General features: G+C 44.8%; 1 protein-coding gene across 5 annotated transcripts in view; it reads right to left on the bottom strand.

The window, feature by feature from the left end:
- CACNA2D1 (calcium voltage-gated channel auxiliary subunit alpha2delta 1) overlaps positions 1 to 13,930 on the bottom strand; it is a 669,683-nt gene that overhangs the window by 576,932 nt on the left and 78,821 nt on the right. For all 5 annotated transcript variants that reach the window (XM_059725817.1, XM_059725819.1, XM_059725820.1 and 2 more), the window contains exon 2: positions 7,756 to 7,837. In XM_059725817.1, coding sequence (XP_059581800.1) covers positions 7,756 to 7,837 — 82 coding nt within the window. The remainder of the gene's footprint in view (positions 1 to 7,755; positions 7,838 to 13,930) is intronic.

The following is a 13,930-nucleotide window of genomic DNA, read 5'->3' as shown; positions in this document are numbered from 1 at the left end:
CTGGGAAAGGCCGAGGAACCCACGGCAAGCCAGACAAAATCCCTTGGTGGGCCAGATCCGGCCTGTGGGCCATATTTCACTCACCCTTACTTTACACCTAGACATTCAACCCAAATACTGAAAGTTTCAAAGCAACTAAAAGCAGATTCTTACCATTAAAAATACAAAACAAAACAAAAACAAGTGCTCCTAGCTATAGCTTTCACTCTTCTAAATGTATGTTAATCCCCAGTTTGGTAAGACTCAGATCCATGTCAGAAGAGATTTATCTAAGCATTAATGGAAGATATTAATGGAAGGATACTAGAAAAAATAGTGTGTTTTTTAAAATCTAAAGTGACAAGGATAGCTTGTAAACAAGATGCAAAAGAGAGAGAGATTGCTTGGGTCACACCTTCCAGGGTTTTACTCTCCCGCTTGCAGAGAAGAAAAGCAATTAAAATCTGTGACTAGTGAAAGTCATAATATAGTATAGGTCAGTCCCAAATGGCCTGTATATAAAGTGATATCTTACATGGAAATTCTTAGCATTTATGGTTTTCATTCTGAGATAAAAACTATTCATAAGCCCATCAATATATCCATTGAAATAGCTCCTTCATTTGCCTTAGATCTTTATTTTGTTCTGTCTTTTGGCTTTCAAAAGGGACTTTCATACAATATGCATAAAATAATATTTTTCTTGGCTTTCTGCAGTTTCTTATAGGTAAAGATAGCTGCATTGATTATTAATACATTTGGTGAACACTTCACATTATAATTTTGCGCAACAGTCATGCTTAGCAGAAACCACATAAAAAGTTGACCAACTAAATTCCCCAAAGGTTCTGTGCACAACAGGCCTCCTTTATCCTGAGGATTTCATAGATTTCATAGACATTAGGGCTGGAAGGGACCTCGGAAGATCATTGAGTCCAGCCCCCTGCCCAAAGGGCAGGAAGTCAGCTGGGGTCATAGGATAAGCATCCAATTTTTTTCTTGAAGGTGTTCAATGTAGGTGCTTGAACCACCTCCGGTGGCAGGCTGTTCCAGACCTTGGGGGATCAGACAGTAAAGAAATTCTTCCTTAGATCCAGCCTGAATCGGTCTTGCAGTAGTTTTATAACCGTTCGATCTCATTATCCCTTGGAGAGCTCTGGTGAACAAACGTTCCCCCAGATACTGGTGGTCACCCCTGATAAACTTACAGGTGGCCATCAGATCACCCCTGAGCCTGCACTTTTCCAGGCTAAAGAGCCCCATGGCTCTCAGCTTGTCATCATAAGGTCTATTTTCCAGACCTCTGATCATGCATGTGGCTCTTCTCTGGACTCTCTCAAGCTTCTCCACATCCTTTTTGAACTGTGGATCCCAAAACTGGATGCAGCACTCCAGCTGTGGCCTCACCAAGGCCTAGTACAAGGGGAGAATGATGTCCTGGGATTTGCTTGAGAAGCATCTATGGATGCAAGCCAGCGTTTTGGTCACTTTACTAGCTGCAGCATCACACTGCAGGCTCATGTCCATCTTGTGGTCATTGAGGACCCCCAAGTCTCTTTCTTCCATAGTGCTAGCCAGTGTAGAGGAATGGGATGAGGAATGGAAATTCTGGACTGCTTTGGGTCATGCTTCATCAAGATGCCTACGCTAAGAGTAGAGAGGCTGTTTTCCATGTCCCCATCTGAGTGGACAAGGCAGTTGTCCAAAGGGAGATGAAAGCGGAACAAGCAATCTGTACAGGACAATGTGGAACTAGAAGCTGGCAAGGATAAGGAGGGAAGTCAACTGCAACTTGGAACTGGGGTAAGGAATATTTGGGCATGAATAGGCAAGGAGTGGGACTGAGAGTTAGTGGAGCTTGGAGAAAGATGAAGAGAAAGGAGAATCACATTAAATGAAAAGTAGGGGGACAACCAGGACTGACTAGTTAAAAGAGACTTTGGGCAGGAATTTGGGGAAGCCATTAAGACTAGACAAGGAGGAAAGGAGGGAAGTCAGTGCTGGAACATATTTGGATAACAGCCATGGGGGGAGGTATAGAGGGCAATGTGGGCATGAGACAGATTGGCCAGGCAGGGAAGGGGGATGGGCACTGAGGGGTGGGGAGGGCACTCAGTGCGGGGCTTATCATGTGTCTGGGACAGGTGAGGCTGGTGGGTTGGCACAGTCCTTCCTGTCGGTGATGGTATGCAGCTGCACCCGGTGTCCTCAACTCATGGGGCACTTTGTTTAGGCGCCTGGCCAGGGACCACCCCCGCAGGGAGGAGCTGGTGCTGCTGGCCACTGGTGGCCAGCCATGGCTGGCTGTGCCTCATGTCTGGTCCTGGGGCTGTGCATGTATGTTACTGCATATTAAACTAGTCCCACTTAAATTTGAAAGAGAGAAAATAAACCTGGCTGGGAAAGAAGCCTGGAAACTCAGGGACTAGCTAAGCAAAGAAACTAGGAGTGGGGATGAGAAGCCTATAAATTGGCGATCGGACATGGCCTCATGAGGACTAGAATAATCAAGTATAAGAGACAGCGTGACAACAACAGGATGGACACAGGTTGGTAAGGATCAGGAAAAGGAGTCAAACATGGGAAAAATGAGTCTGCACCTACTGGAATACACTCCCCTCCAGAGCATGAAACAGAACTCAGGATTCCAAAATCCCACCATTCCCTGATGTCAGTAGATATCAGGTGAAACTCACTAGCAAAGTGTCTTATTTCTCCTCCTTATGGTCCACTTACTACTGCTATCAGTTACTGTATTATAGCGATTCCCAAAGGTTGTACCACGGCATACTAGCATGCCAAGATGTGATGGAAGTGTGCTGCTAAACAGTCCTGCACCTGACCCAGCTACTCCAGCCATGCCTGCAACAGCTCTTCTGGGGACTACTGCCACTGCTGCCGACTTCCCCACCTTCCCTACCCCAAGACTGCCCCTATGCCAGACCATCCCCACCAACACTTCCAACAGCACAGTCTGCTGAGAGCAGGCTAGGAGGTGGAAGCACAGAGAGAGCTGCCTGGCTTGTCCCCTCCACTCCTCCATGCTTCCAGAATACAGGCAGGGGCATAGGGTTGGCTGCTGGCATATCAGACCCTGCAGGAGCAGCCTCAGCAGAAGAGGATGCCCTTTGTCCCTTGAGGTACAGACCAAGGATTGAGAAGGAGCAAACCACAAAAAAAGCAGAGTACAGTGGGGTGAGGTCCTGTTCCCACCACCCTTAATTGGTTCCAGTTAGATCAGTGATTCTTAACTTTTCTAGCCTCAAGGCCCTTCTCCACTGTCTTCTCTGATTTTAGATCCATCTCAACCAGGTGCCACTCAATTTAGAAAAGTCACAGAGGTGGTAGTTCTACATGTTATCCCTTGGGGAGCAGGCAAGAGAGCTACAGGAGAAGGTGACAAGTCTCTAAACCATTCGCCGCCATGAGGACTTCATCAATTTGATACTAGAGGAGACCTCAAGGACTGTGGAGGAAAGATTGCCAGAAGCAGCACTAGAGAAGGAAAAGGAGGACATGGATTCCCAGAAAGCTGCAAGCTTGTGACCCTCTGACAGCTAGCAGAAGTCTTCATCTTCACTCGCAGTGGTTTGCCTGGAGAACAAATATGGAGGCCTGGCCACACAGAAGGAGGAACACGTTCCATTGGGTGGAAGAGGCTAGGCCAGGCATTTCCAAGGTTGGGAGGATCAAGACCACTGCTACTAAGAGGAAACAATGGGTTGTGGTGGCTGGAGACTCCCTTCTGCGGAGGACAGAGGCATCTATCTGCCTGACCTTTTGTCTCAGAAGGTCTGCTGCTCACCTGGAGCTCAAATCTGATATGTCATGAAAGGATTACTGAGACTCATCTGGCCCTCTGTCCAGAACTTTGTCATAACCCAAGGGTATGATTTTGTATGTGCTTTGGCACTGCAGAATTATTTCCCGCCACGAGGAGCTTTCTTTGCACGGTGCAATTCTCAGTTGCATGGAGAAAACCCCGGTGCAAAGGAGTTCCCGCCATTCACATGCAAATTTGTTCCCCACTATTGGCTGTTTCTAAATTATTCCCACGTGACGGCTAGCAATTGGCTTGCTAGCCGTATAAGAGGCTTGAGCGGTTTCCACCCAAGTTGGAGAACTCCGAAGAGAACCCCGCAAGGGAAGACTCTGTAACCATCTTGTGGAGAACTCTAAGTGCGCCATGGAGCTTAACAAATCCTGCGTGTGCCTTAGAGGAGGATACAGGGGCCTGATCAACCTCAAGCCTCTCCCTGTCGCCGACTAATCCCTCGACGTACCCTTCCCTGCGCACTTTCGTTCCACGGAGCCTAGCAAACTCCTTGTGTGTGTGTGTGTGTGTGTGTGTGTGTAACCAGAGCTCTGCCCGAGTTATTTCAAGAGGCTCAAGTTTTCTACGGGTCTTGTTCGTACGAGTTTTGTAACTGCAACTTAAGCGAAGTTTTCTCCTACCTGCACCACGACCATCTACGGTGTAAGTAAAATAATCTTTAATCAACTACTACGCGTCCGTGCCTAATTCTAGTCCACCGGCCTGCATTCCCCAGCCCACGTGCCAGGGCTGCTGGCCACAGCCTGCCGCGCGCCCCCGAAGGCCTCAGACCGCTCCCGGCCCACACAAACTTCATGTTGATCATCAGGGATTCTGGTTTTCTCCGATTTTAAAAAATCCCCAAGTTTTGGTTTAAAACAAGTAAGCCCCAATCCACATTTTCCACAATTTAAATGAAACATCACTAATGCATAGATATATCTAGATATATCTATACATTAGTGGTGTTTCATTTTAATCATGGACAAATGTGGATTTGGGCTTACTTTTTTTTTAAACCGAAAATTGGTTTATTTGTTTTTTTTAAATCAGAGAAAACCAGGATCCCTGTTGATCATCCACATGGGCATGAATGATATTGGCAAGGGTGACCCTGAGCAGATCAAACATAACTACAGGGCTGTGGGTGCAAAGGTGAAGGGGACAGGGTCTCAGGTAGAGTTTTCCTCGATCCTTCCAGTCAAGGGGAAGGGCCCAGGTAGGAGCAGACGCATCCTGAAAATCAAAGCATAGCTGTGTAGCTGGCGTCGCCAGCAGAGCTTTGGCTTCTTTGACCACAGGTTCTTGTTTCAAAAAGAAAGATTGATTGGAAGAACAGTCACCTGGTGAAGAGAGGGAAGAACATCTTCACAGACAGGCTCACTAACCTAGCGAGGAGGGCTTTAAAGTAGCGGAGTAGAGACCAAAGCCCTAAGGTAAGAGGGGAAAAAAGTGACCCGGAGGAAGAACAAGCAGGAGGGGGCAGAGGAGGCCTTCTAATTCTTCCTAGGAAAAAGGGCAATTGGCTAGTTACCATAGGTGTCTGTACACAAATGCACAGAACCTGTGAAACAGGAAGAACTGAAAGTCCCCGCAGAGTCATGGCACTATGATGTGACTGGCATAATAGAGACTTGGGAGCTCGCATGACTGCAGCACTGTCTTGGATGGGTACAAACTGTTCAGGAAGGACAGGCAGGGAAGAAGAGGAGGAGGAGTTACACTTTATGTTTAATTATTCTGTGATTGTTCAGAGCTTCAGTATGAAACTGGAGACAGGCCTGCTGCAAGTCTCTGCATTCGGGTGAGAGGGGAGAGTGACCAGGGTGTTGTCATGGTGGGTGTCTGCTATAGACCACCAGATCCAGAGGACAAGGTAAATGAGGCTTTCTTGAAACAGCAAGTGGAAGTTTCCTGATCACAGGCCCTGGTTCTCATGCAGGACCTCAATCACCCCAACATTTGCTGGAACAGCAATACAGCTATGCACAGGCAATCCAGGAAGCAGGGTGGGCGAGCAGGGCAGCTGTCCTGGGCCCCGCACTTTGAGGGGCCCCACAGACAGTGCCATACAGGCCCCGCTGCAGCCACCGCGCGCTGCCAGCTCTGTGTTCCGGCCACTCACCACCATCCCCCCCTCCCCACCCCCTTACTACTCCTGCCTCCCCGATCACTACCCCCTCCCCCCCACCCACCCTCCCACACCCCGCACACCCCTAGAGACAGCTCTGCCAGGAAGTTTTTGGAGAGTTTTAGGGACAACTTTCTTGGTGCAAGTGCTGGAGAGGCCAACTAGGAGCCATGCTCTTCTTGATCTGCTACTCACAAACAGGGAAGAACTGATAGTGAATACAGTAGTGGATGGCAACTTGGGCAACAGCGACCACAAGATGATTGAGTTCAGGATCTTGTGGAAAGGAAGGATGGAAAGCAGCAGAGTAATGACCCTGGACTTCAGAAAAGCAGAATTTGAGCCACCCATGGAACCTATGGGCAGGATCCCCTGGGAAGCCAGGGGGCTGAACTAGATGATGCCCTAAGGTCCCTCCCTTCTAATCCTTTTTTTTTTTTTTTTTTTTTTTTTTTTTAATTTTGATTCTAGGATTCTAATCCTTTACTCAAAAAAGATGCATTTGGTATAAATTGTTAACAATATATCTCAGCACTGGTATAATTTCCTCCTGAAGGGAAATGGAATAATGTTATAAGTTTGGAACATACATATATGAGATGTATGTATATATTTTTTTCTTTCTGGGTGTAAGAGTTAAGTGTACCACCAATTTTAACCCAGAAAAAAAAAGTGTGCCGCAGGTATCAAACGTTTGAGAAACACTGCTATATTAGATCAAGTGGTAGGGGTTTGCAAGGTGGATCTAAAGATTCTGACCCTGCTGGTGACAAATGTGGGCATCAATAAGATGTGGCATGATAGAACATTTGCTTTTTTCCAGAATATTAAAAAACCTTTAAAATTAAACATTTTTTTAAAATTATATTAAACCATACTTTTTAGCAAATTCAAGCACTCTGAAAATACAAAAAAAATTAGCAAATACAAAAATGAAGGTTGCTTCTGTAACTTGAATGAACTCTTCCTTAGATTATGACATTGGGTTTAGTTAGATGATCACATACTATTTTAACATGAACACATAAAAATAAATATATTAGAAAGGACTTTTTAAGATTCCAAAATCAAACAATAGGAAATCAGCACACGGGAAAACTATGGCCGCCTTTGCAAATTTTTATGCACAGGCAATCATAAATCTAGGATTTGCTGACTTTTGAGTGTTTGATTTTGGATTTAAAATCCTAAAAGTCCTTTAAGTGTGTGCCTGTGTATGTGTGCACATGTGTATGGTTGTGAGAGAGTCTGAGAGAGAGAAAGAAATAATAAAATATGGTAATATAGATAATTCTTCTCCATAGAAAATATTTTTTTCTAATATATACTCTGAATTAAACTAGCATAACTGAATTCAATGAGATAGCTTTTATTCTCTTCCACTGACATGTCGCCAATAAGGTCTGTCTCTATTCAGAAAATATGTGCGTCAAAAAACTTGTCTTCTCTCTTTCAGTACAGAGCAAAGGTTTTCACTATCTTTCCCTGAACAGTTGCTTCCTGGATACTATATTTGACAAATATATAATATAAAAGAGCTGTGCTATCATGCAAGTGAGTTACAACAATGGTAAACCATATGCCTGGTACACCAGAGCTGATTAAATATTAGCAATAAGCAAGTGCTTCAACATTAAAGGAGTGAATTAATGGATGTCTATGTTAGTAATTTCCTTCCAAGTAAACATTAGAGTAAAGGGATGCTGTAGAGTTTAATTCCCAGAGAAGTCATTGCTAGATAGGATGAATTAATTCTATCCTCTAGATGATGTATACTATGCATTTTTCACCATGCTCCTTGCAGATAAAGCTGCCACCCATTCTGACTCACCTCAGCCAGCCGGTCCACCCCGCTTGCAGTTCTTGCCAATGTTACAAGGTCATCTTGCATCTTTTCCACCCATGACTTTATTCTACACAAATAAAAAAAAAAAATAGAGAAAGAGACGTCTCATCAGATCAATGGCAAATAGCTATGAAGATCACGAACGCAAATGCAGGCTGACAGATTATCTTCCATGTGGTAGACTGATGCTGAAGTCCCCTTGATACTGTTGTGAATCTGTTTTAGACATGCTCTCTATTTCCCTGTTCACTGTCATAGAAGCTCTCTGCCTAACATATTAGGAAATTGCCTGCAATTATGTAGCACCAAGAAGAAGGCAAAAAATCAAAACATATGGAAATAGTTGTATAGAGCCTTGTCTTTGAATGCTAAAAAATCAGTTGTTTGCCCTCTCAGAATATGCCTTAAATATGGGGAAATATGCAGGAAGTTGAACTAATTCTCTTTTTCTAACCTTTTCTGTTATCCTTCTAAGACTTCATGGTCATCACTGCATATCCTACTGGACTAAAGTTTATTTCTCAAAACCCATCACCACAACTAACATGATAGCTGCAGCAGAGAGGTCCAATACTAAACATTATTCAGACTGAACTAGTGCCCTATTCACATTTTGATTGTAAACTTCCTTCTGGCAGGGGTGACCTTTTATTCAAGCCTGACTTCCATATAGTTTTCTATAGTGATTGCTCAACTGGCAGCTGTGGAAGCATGAATGCTATCAGCTCCTACTACTAGTAATAGTCTAGCTATCCCATAAATTTTAATATATGTATCCTTTCAACAGCCCTGTGATGTATATCCATTCTAGACATAGGTCATTGACGTGTGGAGGTGTAAAACCTCAGAATCACTGGGAGCTGAATCTGAAGGGCCAGGTTGCTGAGCAGGCAAACTGCTTTGTCAGCCAAGCTAGAAAGGGAAAGGCCTACTCAGCCCATGGGCTTTAAAAGGGAAAAAAGTAATGCTCAAGGGTGCTCTTCGGCATTGCTCTTCAGCAGGGACAAAGACAGGGACAGAGATGTTGTACTGTATTACCTGTTCCAATTTTTTTAATTCCATAGTGGGGGAGGAGGAAAGGATGAATGGATTTTGGAGACAACCATAGCATCTTTCTGAGAGGGAGGTACATCTTGGGAGGGATAGCAAATCAAGGAAAGGAAACGCTTGAGTCCGAGTGTTGAGAGTAGGAGTGGGTAGAGATAGGAAGGAATGTAGGGGGTGGGAATTGTTCTTTTTTATGGAGATATTGAACGAGGGTTGGGAAGAGAAGCTGGGTTGGGCTGGATGCAAGGTAGGGGAAGGACATCTCCTTGGTCGGGGCAGGAGAACCAAATGGGAGTGGATTGCTTCTGGATATTGCTGATTTAGGATAAAAATTCGTTCTGTGTTATCATTTTAAATCATTTATTCTATTTTTATATTGTTTTGTCTTTTATTGTAAGCCTTCCCAAGCCTTTCTTGTGAAGAGTGACATATCCATCTAACGTGTACATAAATGTAAGTACCAAGATCTCCAAATTCACCATTTAAGTTGCCAATGACATTTTCAAGATCACCACTCAGCCACCAATTACTCCTGTAAGCACTTAGCTTTTTGCCACTGAACATGTGGAAATCAATGCAAGTGCCAATACCATCCTATAAATGAGTTGTTTAGAGCCCTAGCTCATACTAAATCCAAGAGCAGGATTTTCAAACTAGGCGCAAACTTGGTCTTTGTGGCACTGCCCAATCAAACCAGTGTGCTCAGACCATAAACTAAGCCAGATGTAGTCTGAATAAAAAGGCAGTCTATAAACAATGGTGCATAGATGTTACCAACCCCATAATAGCCAACAGATCAGAAGTTACACCCTAAGTTAAAATCCCTGTTCTACCTGATTTGGAATAGTTATGCTGCAACTAGTATCAGAAAAGCCATACCTCAGGAGCCAAGTTTTCCTCGTGTATTGTATGGGGAATCAGCACACCTAATGCGGGGCTGAGGATTCCAACTTGTAGGAACTCGTATCGTTCTCAGTCCTCTCCCATACTGGCACAAGGTCAGTTGCATATGTCACTATGAGATTTTTTTTTCACTTTTGAAACATTTTTATTATTATTATTCCCAAGGTAGCACTTATAGAAAAAAATGCTGAGGACAGGAAACTTAGTTACAGACTCCCAGGGGATTCTGCTTATTGTATCATTGAGTAATACAAATCAACCAATGTGGCAAAAGGAGACCATCTCATTGCAGTAATTTATTACAATTATTCCTGATTTTTTTTTTAGCTTCATAAGCTCAAAGTGAACCTCTGAAAAGAAAGTCTTGGTTCTCTCTATTGTATCTTGATTATTATTGTTAATATGATGATGAAGGGTTTTTACCTTTTTTTTTTAATAATTGAAGTGAATTTCAAAAATGAAAAGTGATAAATCTGGCAGGGATTTGAAGTTTTGGTCAGCTCACTCTATGGTTTTAGAAAATAAAATTTTCGTCTGTTGTTTTTTTTCCCCAGCTTCTCCTTTTGATGAACTATTTTGCATACTTGTCATACTAAAGTGCACTAGCTAGTCTACAACAGTGATTCACAAAACACTACAAATTAGGGCATCACGAAGGCCAGAATCCCAGTTTTGTTTTGGCCCCTTTGCAGAAATCTGTTGGTGTAAAGGGTCAGATTCTGCTCAGCAGGGAATTCTGCGGGCATGTATCTTGCACCTGTTTCACCGTGGCACCTGGCACCAGTCATGCACAGAGGTGTCTGATGAGCTCCCACAGTCTGAGTGGCCAGTATTATACTCCCTTGGGGAACACTGCCAGCTGGCATAATTGTTGCAGTCCCCAAAACTGCTCTATATCTGCAGAGGCCAGGCATATGTCAGTACGGATGCTTTATTTAAGGTGCAGTACTAGCTTCCCTGTGGGTCCCCTCTGCTGCATGAAACAGAAAATCTGCACAAAAGAGAATCTAGGCTGAGGTCTTTAAATCAGGGACTCTCCCATACACACATTATCTAAAATGCTAAGCATCTTGGAGAAAGTCAAATGCCATGCAAAATTTCCCCCAGGCCCATTCCCGTACAAGCAAAACAGGCTCCTATGACATCTACTTGTGCGCAGGCAGGAAAGCAACTTCTCATGTTCAAAAATGAAAAACAGGTCATTTTTAAAGGTCTATTTGGTTGCCTACCCCACATTCCTGCTACATAAAGCAAACTTGCTTCCTCCAAGTACATTTTCCAGAACAATTGCATGGTCTGACTTTCACGGCTTCCCTTGGGAGTCTACTCCACATTCAGATTTCAGTAGAAATTCCATCTCTCTATTTCATCCCATCTTCCCTATTCAGCTAGCTTGATGTTTGTCATTACATTTTTCCTTCCCATGAAAAAAAACAACAGAAGGGTGGTAGGGAGTAAGGCTGTGCAAGGCTTTGGACAGAGCTTCGGAGCCAGCAGGACGAAAGCTGCAGGGATGGTAGCCTCTGCTGCGGCCACGACACCTGCCAGCTGTTGAGGAGATTGGTGTAGGGGGGTTCTGGGGCCCTGCACCTCCAGCTACTGACAGACAAAACTCATGCCACGGGTGCTTGTGCAACTGTGTCTGTCTTGGGGCAGTGGGGTGGGGACTACTGCAGGCCTGGATACTAAGCTACTGTGTTACCAGTTACCAATCAATCAAGCCATCAGAAAAGCCAATGGCACTTTATCGTGCATCAGCAGATGCATGACGAATAGGTCCAAGGAGGTGATACTTCCCCTCTATCGGGCGCTGGTCAGACCGCAGTTGGAGTACTGCGTGCAATTCTGGGTGCTGCAATTCAAGAGGGATGCGGATAACCTGGAGAGAGTCTAGAGAAGGGCAACTCGTATGGTCAAGGGCCTGCAGACCAAGCCCTACGAGGACAGACTAGAGAAACTGGACCTTTTCAGCCTCCGCAAGAGAAGGTTGAGAGGCGACCTTGTGGCTGCCTATAAGTTCATCACGGGGGGCACAGAAGGGAATTGGTGAGTATTTATTCACCAAGGCGCCCCCGGGGGTTACAAGAAATAATGGCCACAAGCTAGCAGAGAGCAGATTTAGATTGGACATTAGGAAGAACTTCTTCACAGTTAGAGTGGCCAGGGTCTGGAACGGGCTCCCAAGGGAGGTGGTGCTCTCCCCTACCCTGGGGGTCTTCAAGAGGAGGTTAGATAACCATCTAGCTGGAGTCATCTAGACCCAGCACTCTTTCCTGCCTATGCAGGGGGTCGGACTCGATGATCTATTAAGGTCCCTTCCAACCCTAACATCTATGAATCTATGATTCACTCAGGGATCAGCTCAATACAGAGGACCTAGCTAATGTAGCCAGTAATTTACCATCAATTAACACCTACAAAACAACAGATTAAGGAGAGGAAATAATCAATACAGACAATCAAGTGCCCCAAGAAAGAGACAGTCAGTTGCACAAACACCCATGTCAGGAGTTTTGTCTGTCAGCAGCTAGTGGTGCAGGGCCCCAGAAGCCACAGCTGAGAGGCTTCGTGGCTGCAGCAGGGGCCACCACCCCTACAGCTTTCACCCTGCTGTGCCTTAACACACACACCTTAACACACCATGTCATGAGCTTTGCTTGCTGTTCCCCCCAAACCCCTGCACTGATCTTCTTGAAACTTGGCAGGCTTTGTGGCCTCCCCAGGGGCTACCACCCCTGTGGTTTTGACCCCCCTGTGTTGTAACACATGCACATGACATGAGTTTCACTTTCAAGAATTTGGGGTACAGCTCCCCCAAAGCCCCTGCACTGATCTTCTTGAAACTTGGCAGGCTTCATGGTCTCAGCAGAGGCTACAATCCCTGCAGGTTTCATTCGAATCAGACAAAAACAACAAAGTTATAGATATTTCATTGATTCCCCATTATACCCTATGGTCGGATGTCCAAGGTGGCTCTGAAGCTTCGGAGCCACTTCAGCCACATTGAAGCAGAAACCCGGTCCGCAGCTCCAGATCAAATCCCTGGCATCTGAAGCGGACGGATCCTAAGCCGGATTGGATCACTTCCGACTCTAGCGGGGGGGGGGGGGGGGGGAATAAGGAGGTCCAGTACACAGAAAAGTCACCCCTTTCACCTCTGCAGAGCATGTGGAGAGACAACAAGCTTAAACATCCATAGGGAAATCTGGCCCTAACTCCAGTGATTTCAATGTCCGCCCTTAAGGGCCTTCCAATCCTTGTGGAGCATATCCAAATATTACTGCACTTACATCCCATGTTGCCTTTCATCCCAGTGTCATCTTATTTGTGTCTATGGTACTTCTCTAGACTGTAGAAAATATGGAATTTAATTGTGCTCTCAGCAGTTAAGCTCTGTTATTCAAGACATATTAATGTTTGCAAATAGTTCAACACTAAGCAGAAACTGGCCATCTCATGACATTTTATATGTTCTTTTTTCCATATTTGCAGTTATTAGAGATTCAGTTGCAAAGCAGATGTGTTGTATGTAATCCAAATCGAAATGCCTTTGTTAAAGGGGGAAAAAATAACCTAAGGATGGCATACATCTCATTACAGTGCATCCCTTCATGTTATATTAGGTTGGAATGTGACACGAATTATACAGTACAATACAATGGGAGCATAATAACATTTATTACAGTGCAGTATGATCTAGTGCAGCATTTCTCAACCCATCAGTCACAACCCAAAAGTGGGCTGCAAGGATATATGAAAGGGTTGTGAACAAATTTTAAAAATGGATTCGCCTTTAAAGGAGGAAGACATGGGAAACCATGGCTTTTCTCTTGCAGGCTGACAGAGTTCCAGCCTGCGAGGGGCTGCTTGGGGCCCCCCATGCCCTACATTGCCCCCCCCCCACCCCACAATGGGTGGTTGGGGCAGTGGGTCGGGAGTGTGAGGCACTGGGTCAGGACTGGCCAAATTTACAAATGGGTCCTGGAACAAAAATGGTTCTTTAAGATGGCTCAAAATGGGCCAAAGAAAAGCCCCTCAAGCCCCTCAGATTCTTTCAGATGGTACAGGGTGTTTTCATATGCATTCACAGCATCCATTCCATACACTTTGGACACAACTGCTGAGCCACTAGCATTTCTTATTGCCATGCTAATACAACTAAGTAGCACTAAGCAGGACTGTAGTAAAATGGCCACTATGCTACTAGTAC

This window comes from Alligator mississippiensis, chromosome 4 (assembly GCF_030867095.1).
Source record: "Alligator mississippiensis isolate rAllMis1 chromosome 4, rAllMis1, whole genome shotgun sequence".
NCBI classification, from domain to species: domain Eukaryota; kingdom Metazoa; phylum Chordata; order Crocodylia; family Alligatoridae; genus Alligator; species Alligator mississippiensis.
Note: the sequence above shows the minus strand (reverse complement) of the source record. Positions and strands in the feature narration are given on the sequence as shown.